This window comes from Lontra canadensis, unplaced genomic scaffold, assembly GCF_010015895.1.
Source record: "Lontra canadensis isolate GAN:19392208 unplaced genomic scaffold, GSC_riverotter_1.0 scaffold86, whole genome shotgun sequence".
Lineage (NCBI taxonomy): Eukaryota > Metazoa > Chordata > Mammalia > Carnivora > Mustelidae > Lontra > Lontra canadensis.
Window position 1 is genome coordinate 5,548,552 of NW_022631080.1, and position 17,526 is coordinate 5,566,077.

The 17,526-nt window shown below is 37.1% G+C and overlaps 1 protein-coding gene across 1 annotated transcript in view; it reads left to right on the top strand.

Moving 5' to 3' along the window:
* The window catches only part of CFAP47 (cilia and flagella associated protein 47), a 509,602-nt gene that overhangs the window by 372,480 nt on the left and 119,596 nt on the right, over positions 1 to 17,526 (top strand). The window contains exons 52-54 of the mRNA XM_032883134.1: positions 1,656 to 1,831; positions 2,437 to 2,544; positions 10,841 to 10,949. Of these exons, the coding sequence (XP_032739025.1) occupies positions 1,656 to 1,831; positions 2,437 to 2,544; positions 10,841 to 10,949 (393 nt within the window). The remainder of the gene's footprint in view (positions 1 to 1,655; positions 1,832 to 2,436; positions 2,545 to 10,840; positions 10,950 to 17,526) is intronic.

Genomic DNA, 17,526 nt, shown 5'->3' on the forward strand with positions numbered 1-17,526 from the left:
TCAGAGTGCCTAGAAAATGATAAACTCAATGACATAATGTCATTATTGGGTTTTTTTGCATTTTGTATTTTTAATTTTCCTTCTTTATAATCATGAGCTTAGTTACTTTACTACAGCAATTTAAATGCCTGTATATTTTAAGAATCCATGATTCTCATATCTCCTGAAACTATTGTAGATAGCCATTTTCCCATGCATTTATAATTAAATATGATTTATAATAAATGATATCCCGATTTAATTGTAAATTTGTATATATTCTTGTTTTTCATCTCTCCTTGCCAGATGTTGTTCACCACACTCAATGCTGTTTCCATTCCCCTAAAATGTAACATTTATCCACTCATTTATTTATATATTGGTAATCAAGCAAATGTTCATTCTTTGGGTGAAGCTGTAATGTCTATCTTGAAGATATGTTTTGTGAATAACTCTATCCCCATCACCACCTGTCCCTACCAGCTTAGTATCAAGGTTGTTTTTGTCATTCTCTAATGTGATAAGTTTCAAAATAATTCCAAGTCCTAAAGTACGCCCATTGCCAAGCTTTGAATTATGACTGAAATGCGTGACATTTTCCATTTCATTGGGGTAAGACATTATAGACAACTCATCCTTGTTCAGAATTGAGATATGTCCTGTCTTTTGATCACCTTTAACATTTTTGTTTCAATTAATGGCTTTTTACTATTACTATAGTATAGTGGAGATTGTGGCTATAATAGGATAAAATATAAGTCATTAGTCAGAATGGTCAGAATGGGGATCAAGAAATGTCTTAGAACCTGAACAGTACCTTCTAGGGCTAAGTGGGTGTAGCTAGAGGGACAGGATAGGAGAAACCAGAATGGAAGAAAAGACTCTAAACAAGAAGGTAATTGTATTATCAGCATAATTTGTCTTCTTCAGATTTTCCTTAGTACTTGATGCTGATGTAGAGAGATACTTAAAGTGTATCCTCTGTATCAGCGGAACTTTTTAGAAATATATATTATCAGGCCCACATCCCAGAGTGACTAAATCAGAGTCTTTGGGGACAATGGGGACCAGTAATCTATGTTTTAGCAATCTCTGCAGATGATTCTTCTGCATGCTAAAGTTTGAGTACCACAGCTAGAGAAAACATTGACAAATGGACCTCCTGGTCATAGTGGTATCGAAGAAAACTATATTTTATTTTATTTTTTTTAAGATTTTATTTATTTATTTATTTGACAGATGGAGATCACGGAGAAGCAGGCAGATAGAGAGGAGGAAGCAGGCTCCCTGCTGAGCAGAGAGCCCGATGCAGGGCTTGATCCCAGGACCCTGAGATCATGACCTGAGCGGAAGGCAGAGGCTTTAACCCACTGAGCCACGCAGGCGCCCAAAAACTATATTTTAAATGTAATTTTATCCTTTCCATAGCATTTAGCTAGATGGATGTCTTAGAGTATTTGTTGTTTTAAAAAATACCATTTACCAAGACTAGTCAAGAAAAACATATAAGAGATTAAAAGTAAGTGAGATATATTTAATAGTGGATCAAGGAGAGAAATAAAATAAATGGGCTTATGTTATATAAAAGTTTTCTTTGCATTTGCTTTTATAGAACAATGACTCACTCTATGCGGACACTAAAAGCTGATTATTATGTATTTGTTCTGTAATTCTAGGAGAGCATTTGCATGGAAATACCTCTCTCTAATCCAAAAGAGAGAATCATTCACATAGATGTGCAGTTATCCTGTGCTGCCCTTAATGGACTCAAGCAACTTACTCTGCATCCGCTAGAGTGTATGAACTATGTCGTACAGTATTCTCCAGCGACTACAGGCTGTAGAGATGAAAGGTATGGTTTGAGTGTGGCATTTTATTGTTGATCCTTTGAAATAAAGCCTTCAAAAGGATTTTAAGTGACTTATTCAAGTCTACTCAAAAGATGACAGAGTTGACATACCAGCCCAGTTAAAATTTTATTTATTTATTGTTTCCAGTTAATACTTTTAGACAGTCACAGGTTCTGTTTGTTTCCCCAGAAGGGAGCACATGCTGATAATACAGAAAGGTCTCCAGAGTTGTCTATCACTTAATAGCCTTCACACGAACATATACAGGTGTTTAAATCAACAAACCATATTGGATTTAATTACAGAAAGCAGGACTTCTCTTGTTATTGCTCCTGCAAGACATTTGACTTCATTAATGTTTAAATATTTTTCATTCATTCAACAGGCATTTATTAAACAGATCTTAATGACGATACTTTTTCTGAATAATGAAGTGATCTTCTCATGAAAATGAAACATTTAAAAATAGATCTACAACAACAGTAGAATGTGTCACAAAGCAGTTGTCAAATATTGTATTTGAAACCACCTATTTAGGATTTTTTCTGCCAATTTTATTACACAAACTAAAACCACTGATAAGCTTTTGTATATTTTTCTCCACCAGCATTGTTTTTCAGCCAGATGTGGCTCTCGAGTTCTGGTATTTACTGAGATTAACTACTGATTTGCCGAAACCAGTCACAATACCAGAAATACAATGTGACCTTGGGAAGTAAGTTCTATTTCATAGATAAAATTGTTTCGTGGAAGGAGAAAAGTTTATCTAAAAGAATATTGTTGTAATCTACTTAATCTTTTGGTAAGACATAAATACATTTTTAGTCGTTAATTTCCTTTTCCAGGGAAGATTTTATATTTAAACTACCCCATGGAAAATTTATGTGAAAGAAAAACAAATTGGGACTTAGTAAGGAGAGGCTTTTATTCAGAATCATTATTGCAAGGGAGAGAAAGGGACTACTGAAATAGTTGGAGATGCACATCTCAGAAATCTGAAAGCATCTCAAAATCAAACAGGAAAAGGTAAAGGTGGGACAAGAATAGATAAGCAAACTCTTTGGGGGGAAATCTGGCAAGGAAAGGAGAATGACTGGTGGCAATTGATAGGAAAAGAACCACGCTGTGATAAACCGACTCCCAGGAGAAGCCAAGGAAAGAGGAATATTTCACTTTATTTGTGCTTGCTCAGACTTGGGGACAAGCAGAGCTCATGGCCCCATAGGAAATATAGAAGGCTGAGTAAAGTTTGGTCAAAGCAAAGCAGAGGGTCAGCAATAGACAGTGGAGAATACTTGCTCACTTGGCTAATAGCATGTGCCCTTGACATATGACCATTTATATTTACATGGTTGAGCTCTTATTACATGTCTGGTACCAGGTTTGATGCTGGTATGTTGGGTAATCAAATCACAATTCCTACTTTTATTATTTTTTAAGAGCTATTTATTTGAGAGAGAGTGAGAGAGAGAGAGAGCACGAACAGGGGGAGCAACAGAGGGAGAAGAGAAGAAGACTCCTTACCGAGCACAAAGCCTGACATGGGGCTCAGTGTCAAGACCCTGAGATCATGACCTGAGCTGAAACTAAGAGCCAGATGCTTAACCAGCTGAGCCATGCAGGGGCGTCCCTACTTTTAATTATTTTTTATTTTTTATTTTTATTTTTATTTTTTAAATTCTTATTTTTTTAAAGATTTTATTTATTTATTTGACAGGCAGAAATCACAAGTAGGCACAGAGACAGGCAGAGAGAGTGAGAGGGGGAAGCAGGCTCCCTGCTGAGCAGAGAGCCTGACGCGGGGCTCAATCCCAGGACCCTGAGATCATGACCGGAGCCGAAGGCAGAGGCTTAACTCACTCAGCCACCCAGGCACCCCCCTACTTTTATTTTTATTTATTTTTAATAATTCTATAAAGATTATATTTTATTGAGGAATGGAAATCCAATATGAAACAAATAGAATTATGGTATTAATGAATTCTAAATAGTTTATGGGTCTCAGGTCAGACTTATACAGAGCTCAAGGTGATATTTATTTACTTCATATTTTAGGGAGCAGTTTTGATTATGTCAGATACAATTGAAAACATGCTTCCATAAATTACTATGCAATAATTCCATATAAAGATGAGGTAATCCCTCATAGCTTAATAGTAAAGATCCTTATCAAATCAAATATTCTTGGAATCATTTTGGTTTCTAGTATGTGTGAAATACATTCATTATTATCATCTCAGGGTCACAATTTTTTTCATTCAGGATGAGGATTTTTTGAGCCATATCATCTTGAAAGGAAGTTTAAGACCTAAAAGTTACTATATTGTTCACAGATATAAACTACATGAATATTTTTTAAGACTAATATGCCTATTAGGGGGATTTGCCTTGGTTTCAAATGGGGTAAGTGAGGTTTACGATGCTAAGTGATTTGCCCTAGGTCACTAAATGTAGAAAAGAGACTAAGGAGAATGTTCTTGTATATAATTTTCCAGATTCAAACTAGTGGATCTACATAGAAAATCCAGTGGAAAGCCAAAGATGTGCCCTACAAACCTTTGAAAGATAATAGTCTCTAAACAAATAAATAACATCTGTGAATATAAAAACGTGCCAAAATCTCTACATTCTCTAGCAGAGATGTCTTTTGGCCTCTTTCCTGCTTCGTATTACAGTATCATACATGATTGTATCAACAATACTTAACAAAGGATGATTAGGAAATATGCGAATCTGCAAGAGGATTTGGTGCAGTCTTGCTTCAAACAAAATACAGCATGTTAGGCCTGAAGGCAAACCTAAAATACCCTGGAAGTAGCATATGTAAAAGAAACAGCAGCCACGCAAAATAACATAAAGGGCTTTTAATTAAATATAACTTACAGTATTGGGCTGATTTTATGGCACAGTAGATCCTCTAGTATTGTTTTTGTTACCATTCCAAGTTGTCTTTCCTGCATTTCAATCAGCACTGATATATGAAACTTTAGGTCTCAGATTTTTTTTTCTGTCCAAAGGACAATACACAATTCATGCTTTTCAAGAGCATGTGCACTAATGGACAAATCAGTACCTCTTTGTTAATTTATCTCCCTTAGCAGTCCTGCAGAGTGTTGCATTCTCCCAGTGCCAGATCTGTAGCTGATAAATCCGTAGCAAGTCCTTTATTAAGGAAGTGGTCCCAGTAAGAACGATCAGTAAGAGAATAGGGGGAGCAGGATAAGAAAGGGGAAGAAGCTAAGCAAGGGTGTGATGGCAGGTGCAGCCCCAGACTATCTGGTCCTGCAGAGAGCTCTGTAGCATAAATTACATCTTAGAGTTGGTCCTGTCTTAATGCAACGATGCTTGGCTTTTGAACTCCCGTACTAGTCACTATAAGCTTCCTTGGGAAGAGGTAAAAACTCCCAAGCACTTCTACTGCCTGTAGAGTTGAGGAGACAGCAGGACCCACCGGCAGTAATCTGGTCTCAGATGAAGATAAACAGCCAGTATGTAGAAGTTGGGATCTGAGGGAAGAGTACTGGTAAAAATCTTTCAGGGGAACTGGGTGGGGTGCCGGCAGTGTCTGCTTTCACTTACTAACAAACTTATTTCTAGTTTTCTATTTTTTTCTTGTTTTAAAAATAAATGTATGAAAACCATATACATACATAAAAGTATTAGCAAATGTAATACAACTTAATGTGAAAATATTTAGCACAACAAGTTTTACAATTATGGGTTTTTTCTTTATTCCACTGAAAGGTGCTCACCTTTTCTCTTTCTTTTTGAATTCTTGTTACTTTTGGTCATGTTGTTCTAAAGCATAATTTCTTTTTATCTAAGTTATACGGTATATAATTAAAAGTTGCAAAATAATAATAGATGTTTGAGAGTAACTACTTTTTTAGCCAGCCTTATTCTGGATCCTTATCCTCTTTGGAAGTTTGCATGGCCATTAATTGTATCCAGTGTCTTTAAAATGTTTAATAAATCAGTGTGGCTTTATTTTCATATACTTTTCTAGACAGTTGGGGGTCTCTTTCAATATGGAAATACATTACTTTCAGTTTCTGGAAGTCTCAAATTATGCCATCTGTTTTCTCTCTTCTTACAACACCTTTGTTTTAGTTTTAGAGCTTGGGGCTATTTTAATTTTCTTATTTTTTGGTCTTTTTTTTTAACCAGCATCTGTGCTTTTGCATTCAGTTACATTTACCTGAATTTATCTTCTGTTCTTTCTGTTGAATTTTTGTGTCAGCCATCAACATCCAGCACCATTTTTGTGGTTGTTGTTTGGATGTTTCTTTTACGTATTTCTGGGTTTTTAAAAATTATAACGTTCTGTTCTTATTTCATGTTGATAATATTTTTTCTGATATGCTTAAGATATGAATGGTCATTTTAAGAGGTCTTGGTCTTTGTCTTTAGTTATAAATTTTGTTCTCCTTTTTCCCTACTCAAATATTTCCCTGATACTTGTGTTACCCATATTTAAAGATCTATTTATTTAATTGAGAGTGAGAAAGAAAGTGGGGGGGGCAGAGGGAAACAGAATCCCAGGCAGACTCCCTGCTGAGTGCAGAGCCCAAAGCCGAGCTCGAACTCAGGACCCTGAGATCATGACCGGAGCCAAAATCAAGAGTTTGATGCTTAACCCGCCTAGCTACCCAGGCTCCCCTTGCTCATATTTAAATGCGAGGCCCTAAAATAATAGTCAGGACTTACCCGTTTGTGTTGTTCTGTATACCATTCTTGATTGATTTTCTTTGCTGCAAAAGAATTTTTTATTGTTTTTCGTCTTTTGGGTTTTTTTTTCCCCAGTTTGGTATATTATGAAACATACTGTTTATAACATTGTATATGCTTTTGTTGCACATATATGCTCATTTCTGTTGGATAGAAACATAGAAATGCAATATCACTTTAATTTAGTGGGACAACAAAAAGTTCAAAATTGGTTGTATGTATTTACATTCCACTGGCCATATATGAATGGTAGTTGTTTTATATCCTCAAGAACATGGGTATTGTAAGATGAATTTTAACCATTGTGCTGTGTGTAAAGTAGTACGTCAATGTACTTCTATTTTTTTTAAGATTTTAAAAAAAGATTGATTTATTTATTTATCTGTGGGGCAGAGGGAGAGAACAGGGGAAGGACAGAGGGATAGAGAGAGAAAGAATCTCAACAGACTCCACATTGAGCCCAGAGCCCAATGCAGAGCTTGTTCCCATGACCCTGAGTTCCCATGACCTGAACTGAAATCAAGAGTCAGAGCCTAACTGAGCCACCCAGGCACCCCTTCAGACTTTTTTTTTCTTAAGTGATTTCTACATCCAGCATGGGGCTTAAACTCACAACCCTGTGATCAAGAGTCACACACACTTCTGACTGAGTCAGCCAGGCACCCCTATGTCAATGTACTTTTAATTTACGTTTCTCTCATGACTAATGAGGTTGAGCACCTGCCGTATGTTTATCTTTTTTTGAAATTTTTGTTCATGCCCTTTGATCATTTTACTATTAGTTTGTATTTTCCTTTATATCTTATAGTTCTTTATATATAGTGGCTACAAACCTTTGTGGGTTATATATGTTGCAAATACCTTTTCTTATTTTGTGAATTTCCTTTTCAGTCTCTTAGTGGAGTCTTTTAGTGACATTAAATTCTGAATTTTAATGTAGTTTTTCAGCTTTTTTGTTTTCTCCAATTCTTTCATATTCTGACATCTCTAAGAACATCACTGTCATCATATATAGTTCTCATGTTTAGATCCACAATGTACCTGGAGTTGATATCTGCATGTGATGTGAGAGAAACATCAGTTAGGATGTCATTACACTAATTCAAGACCAAGATGATAGCAGGCTGGACCAAAGGATTGCCAGTGATTGTGGAGAGAAGTGTTCAGTTATGGTTTATTTTTTAAAGTAGAGCTAATGAGTTTTGTTCACTAGAAATATTTGAGGCCTAAGGAAAACAGGAGGGCACAGATGACACTAAGTTTTTGACCTGAGCAACTGAAACTAAAGATGTGACATTAACTGAGATAGAGGAGACTATAAGAAAACCTGGTTTGAGGGTCAGGATCAAGAGCTCAGCTTGGGACCTGTAAATTTGAAGTTTCTATTAAACACCTGAATGATGATTAGGAAGTTTGAGAAAAAGCCTGGAGTACAATGGAAGTATTCATGTTGGAGATACACTATTTAGTTGTTCCCAGGTTTATGTCAAGCATAAGCAGAGATGAACGGAGTAAGTTGTAGGATTCAGAACTTTTAAGTCAGAGACAGCCTCAATTATAATCTATGATTTGCCTTACAGATTATTATTAATGAATTTCAGAATGATAGTGGTCACTTACTAAATAATTTGCAAAGTGAAATTAATTGAATTCAGTCACCCCAGGAACCTTTACATATTGGAGTCATTTTTTGTTTTATCCTTTTATGGTAAGTGCATTCTTCTTAGGAGTTCATGATATTTTCTCATCACTGGTGTCTTTATTTTTTTTTTTTAAGATTTTATTTACTTAGAGAGAGAGAGCATGTGTTGGGGGAAGTTCAGAGGGAGAGGAAGAGAGAGAATCTCAAGCAGATTTCCCACTCAGTGTGGAGCCTGATGTTGGGCTCAATCTCAACAACCCTGAGATCATGACCTGAGCTGAAATCAAGAGTCAGACACTTAACTGACTGAGCCACCCAGGTGCCCCGGCACTGTGGTTTTTTTGTTTTGTTTTGTTTTTTGTTTGTTTGTTTGTTTGTTTTTTGTTTTTAGTGTCTTATTTTGAAAAAGTTTAAGACTCAAAAGAAGTTGAAAAAATGATTCAGAGTTCACACATACACTTCATCCTGGAAATGGTTTTTAAGTTGCTACAACTTGGTTCTCATTAAAATTACCGTCTTGGTGCATCTGGGTGGCTCAGTGGTGTAAGGGGCCATTTCTTGACTCCAACTCAGGTCATGATCTCGGGACCCTGGGATCGAGCCCAGCGTGGGGCTCCATACTAGCAGGGAATCTGCTTCAGGATACTTCTCTTTCCCTCTGCCCCTCTACATGCTTGCTTGCTCGCTCACTCTCTCTCTCTCTCTCTCTAAAAATAAATAGATATATATTTTTTAAATTACCTTCTTATTTTTCATTGATTTGACAAGTAATATTATTTTAATTTTCTGTCTTATTCTGTATTAATAAGTTTGAAACAGTCTTGAAGAAAAAATATTTTATTGTGACTGTTTAGAAATGAGTAACCCAAGGAAAAAGTATAACATTTTAAACTCGAGAAATTTAAATTTTGTCCCTAAATAATAAATATGTGTATCAACAATCCTCAGTATACACATTTGTAATTTCAAACTTCATTTCTCATTATTGGGAAAACTAGCAATTAAAGAAAAGATTTATTAGATTCAATTCAATCAAAAAACTTTTTCCGGATGAACAATGAATCAAGTACCTCTTCAGTTTGTATGTTTTGCTCCTTGGTCCACTGGCAATCACAGGCTACATACACTTCTTACTTTTTCTATCTTTGCCCATTTCAAATGTCATCAAGTTATATTAATCTTTGCCATGAAATTGATTTTAATTTCCACAGAGCTTACACTATTTATTACTTTTTTGTATTCCACACATAAATGAGATCACACAGTATTTGTCTTTCTCTGAGCTATTTCACTTAACATAATGTCCTCTAAGTTCATCCATGTTGTTGCAAATGTCAAGATTTCCTTCTTTTTTAAGTTTGAATAATATTTCATTGTATAGTTCACATTTATGGAAGAACATATCTTGGCCACTGTGAATAATGCTGTAATTAATGTGGGAGTGCAGTTACATCTTTGAGATACTGATTTCATTTATTTTGGATATATATCCAATAGTTGGTATATACTCAACAGTTGGGATCCAATTGTTAGATCATATAGTACTACTTTTTAAATTTTTTTGAGGAACCCTCCTATTGTTTGCCAAAATAGCTGTTCCAATGTATATTTCCATCAGTGGGGTACCAGTGTTCCATTTTCTCCACATCCTTGCCAACACTTACTATTTTTTTAAATGACAGCCATCCTAACAGGTGTGAGGTGGTATCTCAGTGTGGTTTTACACTGCATTTCTGTAGGATAACAGTTTTCATGCTATACATCAAAAGGTATTAGAAATGATGGTAAAGTGAGAATAACGAATCCTCTTGATTAGTCTTTGCTTTGAAAATAAATACCAGCCATATTTTTTTCAGTATTTACTCATCATTGGTTTGGATCTTTTCAATGTAATGGACAGAACTTGTGAATTTATTACTCATTATTATTATTTCTAGACTATGTTAACCTTTTTGCCTGAATTTAATAGTTACAAAATAGTGAGTAAATATTGCTCCAAAAACAGTGATATATTCTACTACTCAGTGTGGAATAACATTTGGTCTCAGAAGTAGAAAATCAAGGACTAATTTAGCAAAGTACCATTAGTGCATACATGATTATTCTTATTTTGAAACTCATACAAGTCATTGTATTAGTTTCCTAGATCTATCATAACAAATATCACACACTGGGTGGATTAAAACAACAGAAACATATTGTTCTAACAGGCTAGAAATTTGAAGTCAAGGTTTCAGCAGGACCATGCTCCCTCTGAAACCAATAACGGAGAATCCTTCCTTTCCTCTGTGGCTTCTAGTGCTTACCAGCAATCCTTGGTATTCCTTGATTTAGAGGTGCATCTCTTCAATCTCCTCCTCCATTGCCATATGATCATCTTGTCATGTGTCTTCACATTATCTAATAAGAACACCAGTCATAAGGGATTAAGAGCCACTCTATTCCAGTATGATCACAACTTAGCAAATTATATCTACACTGACCCTCTTTCCAAATAAGGTCACATTCTGAGATATTGGGAGTTAGAACTTAAATATATCTTTTTTGGGTATGCAATTCAATCCATGATAGTCATCAAATTTATAAAATTATCATTGAACAAGTTTATGAACAAGTTTACTTACTTCATTTTTCCTTCCAGGTATGCCACTCAGATCATTCCTTTAGTTAATCCTACACATGAGACCTTAGAATTGCAAGCAACAAACAGTAATCCTGAAAATTTTGTCTTGGATGTTAACAGATCATCAGTAAGTATATTTGGAAAGCCAAGTAACCTACCACTATTAGAGCATTTTTCAATACTGATTTTGGAGTACACTGTGGGATATTATCATTTGATTTATTAATAAGGTTTTAAATGCTTCAAATTTAAAAATAGAATTTATATACATACATATTTCCCCCCATTTTAACTGATCAAAAAAGCCAATATTGTGTCCATATAAATTTTTAAAATTCTATATGCCAGTGTCATACTCATTATCACTGGAATCTCAGTAAACTGGTTGTGCTTTATTGCTGACCATTTTAGTAATCGCATTTGGAAACCATTTCCCAGTAGTATGATATTGACTCAGCAATTTTTCTATGTTTCCAGGGTTCCAAGAGGCTAGTTCCTTCCAGCACTTGAGTTCCTGCCCATCACCTGTCCTCCACTTCCAAACAATGTGAACAGCTCTGACACTCTCTCCTTTCTCTCCCCCATTTTCTCATTCCTTCGTACCGAGCAGAGACTAGAACCAGGCAATGGGCCCAATCACTTATCTCCTCCCACAAGTAACAAAACAAGATCTGAAGGTTTAGCATCAATATCTTTATTTCCAAGCATATGATACCAAATATGCCCAATGAATACCAAAACCATGTTTTCAGGTAAACTTCAAAATGATAATTTTTAAAAAATATTCCATCCACCCATTTGACAGAGATCACAAGTAGACAGAGAGGCAGGCAGAGAGAGAGGAGGAAGCAGAGAGCCCAATGTGGGGCTCGATCCCAGGACCCTGAGATCATGTCCTGAGCCAAAGGAAGGCTTTAACCCACTGAGCCACCCAGGCGCCCCCACAATGATAATTTTGATAGATTTTTTTCTTCAGAGGATCTCACAGTAAATCATGAAACCCTGTTAAGTAGATATAATATTTAAATAAAGGCTTTTACTATTTGCTACTTAATGATTAAGAAATCTTCAATGTGATTTCATGTGTATATTTTTTTTAAATTTTTTAAAAATTTTTTATAAACATATAATATATTTTATCCCCAGGGCTACAGGTCTGTGAATCACCAAGTTTACACACTTCACAGGATTCACCATAGCACATACACTCCACAATGTCCATGACCACAACCCCCTTCTCCCAACCTCCCTCCCCCAGCAACCCTCAGTTTGTTTTGTGAGATTAAGAGTCACTTATGGTTGTTCTCCCTCCCAATTGCATCTTGTTTCATTATTCTTCTCCTAACCCCTTAACTCCCCATGTTGTATCTCCACTTCCTCACATCGGGGAGATCATATGATAGTTGTCTTTCTCCGATTGACTTATTTCGCTAAGCAGGATACCCTCTAGTTCCATCCACGTCATCGCAAATGGCAAGATTTCATTTCTTTTGATGGCTGCATCGTATTCCATTGTGTATATATACCACTTCTTCTTTATCCATTCATCTGTTGATGGACATCTAGGTTCTTTCCATAGTTTGGCTATTGTGGACATTGCTGCTATAAATATTTGGGTGCACGTGCCCCTTCGGATCACTACGTTTGTATCCTTAGGGTAAATACCCAGTAAAGCAATTGCTGGGTCATAGGGTAGTTCTATTTTCAACATTTTGAGGAACCTCCATGCTGTTTTCCAGAGTGGTTGCACCAGCTTGCATTCCCACCAACAGTGTAGGAGGGTTCCCCTTTCTCCGCATCCTTGCCAGCATCTGTCATTTCCTGACTTGTTCATTTTAGCCATTCTGACTGGTGTGAGGTGGTATCTCATTGTGGTTTTGATTTGTATTTCCCTGATGCCGAGTGATGTGGAGCACTTTGTCAAGTGTCTGTTGGCCATCTGGATGTCTTCTTTGCAGAAATGTCTGTTCATGTCTTCTGCCCATTTCTTGATTGGATTATTTGTTCTTTGGGTGTTGAGTTTGCTAAGTTCTTTATAGATTCTGGACACTAGCCCTTTATCTGATATGTCGTTTGCAAATATCTTCTGCCATTCTGTCAGTTGTCTTTTGGTTTTGTGAACTGTTTCCTTTGCTGTGCAAAAGCTTTTGATCTTGATAAAATCCCAATAGTTTATTTTTGCCCTTGCTTCCCTTGCCTTTGGCAATGTTCCTAGGAAGATGTTGCTGCGGCTGAGGTCAAAGAGGTTGCTGCCTGTGTTCTCTTCAAGGATTTTGATGTATTCCTTTCTCACATTGAGGTCCTTCATCCATTTTGAGTCTATTTTCATGTGTGGTGTAAGGAAATGATCCAATTTCATTTTTCTGCATGTGGCTGTCCAATTTTCCCAACACCATTTATTGAAGAGGCTGTCTTTTTTCCATTGGACATTCTTTCCTGCTTTGTCGAAGATTAGTTGACCATAGAGTTGAGGGTCTATTTCTGGGCTCTCTATTCTGTTCCACTGATCTATGTGTCTGTTTTTGTGCCAGTACCATGCTGTCTTGATGATGACAGCTTTGTAATAGAGCTTGATGTCTGGAATTGAGATGCCACCAACTCTGGCTTTCTTTTTCAATATTCCTTTGGCTATTCGAGGTCTTTTCTGGTTCCATATAAATTTTAGGAATATTTGTTCCATTTCTTTGAAAAAAATGGATGGTATTTTGATAGGAATTGCATTAAATGTGTAGATTGCTTTAGGTAGCATAGACATTTTCACAATATTTGTTCTTCCAATCCAGGAGCATGGAACATTTTTCCATTTCTTTGTGTCTTCCTCAATTTCTTTCATGAGTACTTTATAGTTTTCTGAGTATAGATTCTTAACCTCTTTGGTTAGGTTTATTCCTAGGTATCTTATAGTTTTGGGTGCAATTGTAAATGGGATTGACTCCTTAATTTCTCTTTCTTCTGTCTTGTTGTTGGTGTAGAGAAATGCAACTGATTTCTGTGCATTGATTTTATATCCTGATACTTTACTGAATTCCTGTACAAGTTCTAGCAGTTTTGGAGTGGAGTCTTTTGGGTTTTCCATATATAGTCTCATATCATCTACGAAGAGTGATAGTTTGACTTCTTCTTTGCCGATCTGGATGCCTTTATTTTCCTTTTGTTGTCTGATTGCTGAGGCTAGGACTTCTAGTACTATGTTGAATAGCAGTGGTGATAATGGACATCCCTGCCATGTTCCTGACCTTAGCGGAAAAGCTTTTAGTTTTTCTCCATTGAGAATGATATTTGCGGTGGGTTTTTCATAGATGGCTTTGATAATATTGAGGTATGTGCCCTCTATCTCTACACTTTGAAGAGTTTTGATTGGAAGGGATGCTGTACTTTGTCAAATGCTTTTATTTTTTCTTTTTGATAAGTCTGGCCAGGGGTTTATCAATCTTATTAATTCTTTCAAAGAACCAGCTCCTAGTTTCATTGATTTGTTCTCTTGTTTTTTGGTTTCTATTTCATTGATTTCTGCTCTGATCTTTATGATTTCTCTTCTCCTGCTGGATTTAGGGTTTCTTTCTTGTTCTTTCTCCAGCTCCTTTAGGTGTAGGGTTAGGTTGTGTACTTGAGACCTTTCTTGTTTCTTGAGAAAGGCTTGTACCGCTATATATTTTCCTCTCAGGACTGCCTTTGTTGTGTCCCACAGATTTTGAACTGTTGTATTTTCATTATCATTTGTTTCCATGAATTTTTTCAATTCTTCTTTAATTTCCTGGTTGACCCATTCATTCTTTAGAAGGATGCTGTTTAGTCTCCATGTATTTCGGTTCTTTCCAAATTTCCTCTTGTGATTGAGTTCCAGCTTCAGAGCATTGTGGTCTGAAAATATGCAGGGAATGATCCCAATCTTTTGATACCAGTTGAGACCTGATTTAGGACTGAGGATGTGATCTATTCTGGAGAATGTTCCATGTGCACTAGAGAAGAATGTGTATTCTGTTGCTTTGGGATGAAATGTTCTGAATATATCTGTGATGTCCATCTGGTCCAGTGTGTCATTTAAGGCCTTTATTTCCTTGTTGATCTTTGTTTGGATGATCTGTCCATTTCAGTGAGGCAATGTTAAAGTCCCCTACTGTTTTTGTATTATTGTTGATGTGTTTCTTTGATTTTGTTATTAATTGGTTTATATGGTTGGCTGCTCCCACGTTAGGGGCATAGATATTTAAAATTGTTAGATCTTCTTGTTGGACAGATCTTTTGAGTATAATATAGTGTCTTTTCTCATCTCTTATTATTGTCTTTGGCTTAAAATCTAATTGATCTGATATAGGGATTGCAACTCCTGCCTTCTTCTGATGTCCATTAGCATGGTAAATTGTTTTCCACCCCCTCACTTTAAATCTGGAGGTGTCTTCGGGTTTAAAATGTGTTTCTTGTAGGCAACATATAGATGGGTTTTGTTTTTTTTATCCATTGTGATACCCTGTGTCTTTTGATTGGGACATTTAGCCCGTTAACATTCAGGGTAACTATTGAGAGATATGAATTTAGTGCCATTGTATTGCCTATAAGTTGACTCTTACTGTATATTGTCTCTGTTCCTTTCTGATCTACTATTTTTAGGCTCTCTCTTTGCTTAGAGGACCCCTTTCAATATTTCCTGTAGAGCTGGTTTGGTGTTTGCAAATTCTTTCAGATTTTGTTTGTCCTGGAAGCTTTTAATCTCTCCTTCTATTTTCAATGATAGCCTAGCTGGATATAGTATTCTTGGCTGCATGTTTTTCTCATTTAGTTCTCTGAATATATCATGCCAGCTCTTTCTGGCCTGCCAGGTCTCTGTGGATAAGTCTGCTGCCAATCTAATATTTTTACCATTGTATGTAACAGACTTCTTTTCCAGGGCTGCTTCCAGGATTTTCTCTTTGTCACTAAGACTTGTAAATTTTACTATTAGGTGATGGGGTGTGGACCTATTCTTGTTGATTTTGAGGGGGGTTCTCTGCACCTCCTGGATTTTGATGCTTGTTCCCTTTGCCATATTAGGGAAATTCTCTCCAATAATTCTCTCCAATATACCTTCTGCTCCCCTCTCTCTTTCTTCTTCTTCTGGAATCCCAATTATTCTAATGTTCTTTCGTCTTATGGTGTCACTTATCTTTCTAATTCTCCCCTTGTGGTCCAGTAGCTGTTTGTCCCTCTTTTGCTCAGCTTCTTTATTCTCTGTCATTTGGTCTTCTATATTGCTAATTCTTTCTTCTGCCTTATTTATCCTAGCAGAGAGAGCCTCCCTTTTTGATTGCACCTCATTAATAGCTTTTTTGATTTCAACTTGGTTAGATTTTAGTTCTTTTATTTCTCCAGAAAGGGTTTTTATATCTCCCGAGAGGTTTTCTCTAATAACTTCCATGCCTTTTTCGAGCCAGGCTAGAACCTTGAGAATCATCATTCTGAACTCTAGATCTGACATATTACCAATGTTAATTTTTCCGCCTTGTCATTATGTCCATTTAAGAGTATATGAAGGAGCAAGTAAAATACTAAAAGGGTGGCGAAGACCCCAGGAAAATATGCTTTAACCAAATCAGAAGAGATTCCTAATCGTGAGGGGGAGTATGGGGATAAAAAGATGTTCAGAAAAAAAAAAAAGAAACAATTAAAAAAAAAAACAAATAAAGAAAAATATAAAAATATAAAAACGAAAAATATATATATATATTAGATAAACTAGTCAAAAAACGTTAAAAAAGAAAGGGTAAAAGTTAAAAAAAATTTAGCAGAAGAAGAAAAAAAAATTGAAAAAAAAATTAAATTAACTGCAAGACTAAAGAATCATGGGGAGAAAGCCATGAGTTCCGTGCATTGCTTTCTCCTCCTCCGGAATTCCGCTGCTCTCCTTGGTATTGAACCTGCACTCCTTGGTAGGTGAACTTGGTCCTGGCTGGATTTCTTGTTGATCTCCTGGGGGAGGGGCCTGTTGTAGTGATTCTCAAGTGTCTTTGCCCCAGGCGGAATTGCACTGCCCTTACCAGGGGCCGGGCTGAGTAACCCGCTTGGGTTCGCTTTCGGGAGCTTTTGTTCCCTGAGCGCTTTCCGTAGAGTTCCGGAGGACGGGAATGAAGATGGCGGCCTCCCAGTCTCCCGCCCGGAGGAGCAGAGAGCTCGGGGCCCCACTCCTCAGTGCGCCCTCAGAGAACAGCGCCCAATTACTCCCGTCACCCTGGCCTCCGGCCGCGCTCCGAGCTGACCGAGCCTGCGACTGTTTCAAGGTAACACGAGTTTAGAGCTCAGTCCTCGGCTCTGTCTCTGTAGCCGGCTTCCCCGTTCTGATACCTGTGAGCTCTGCGACACTCAGACACCCCCGATCCTTCTGTGACCCTGCGGGACCTGAGTCCACACTGACCCCGCGTGGGCTTCACCCTAGTTTAGCCTCTGGAGCGATGTCCCTCAGCGGAACAGACTTTTAAAAGTCCCAATTTTGTGCTCCGTTGCTCCACCGCTTGCCGGGAGCCGGCCCCTCCCCCCCGCGGTCTATCTTCCCGTCGCTTTGAATTCACTTCTCTGCCAGTCCTACCTTTCAGAAAGTGGTTGATTTTCTGTTTCTAGGATTGCTGTTCTTCTTCTCTTCGATCTCCCGTTGGATTTGTAGGTGTTTGCAATCTTTAGATAAGCTGTCTAGCTGATCTCCTGCTACCTGATGTAGTCTCAGCCTGCTACTTCTC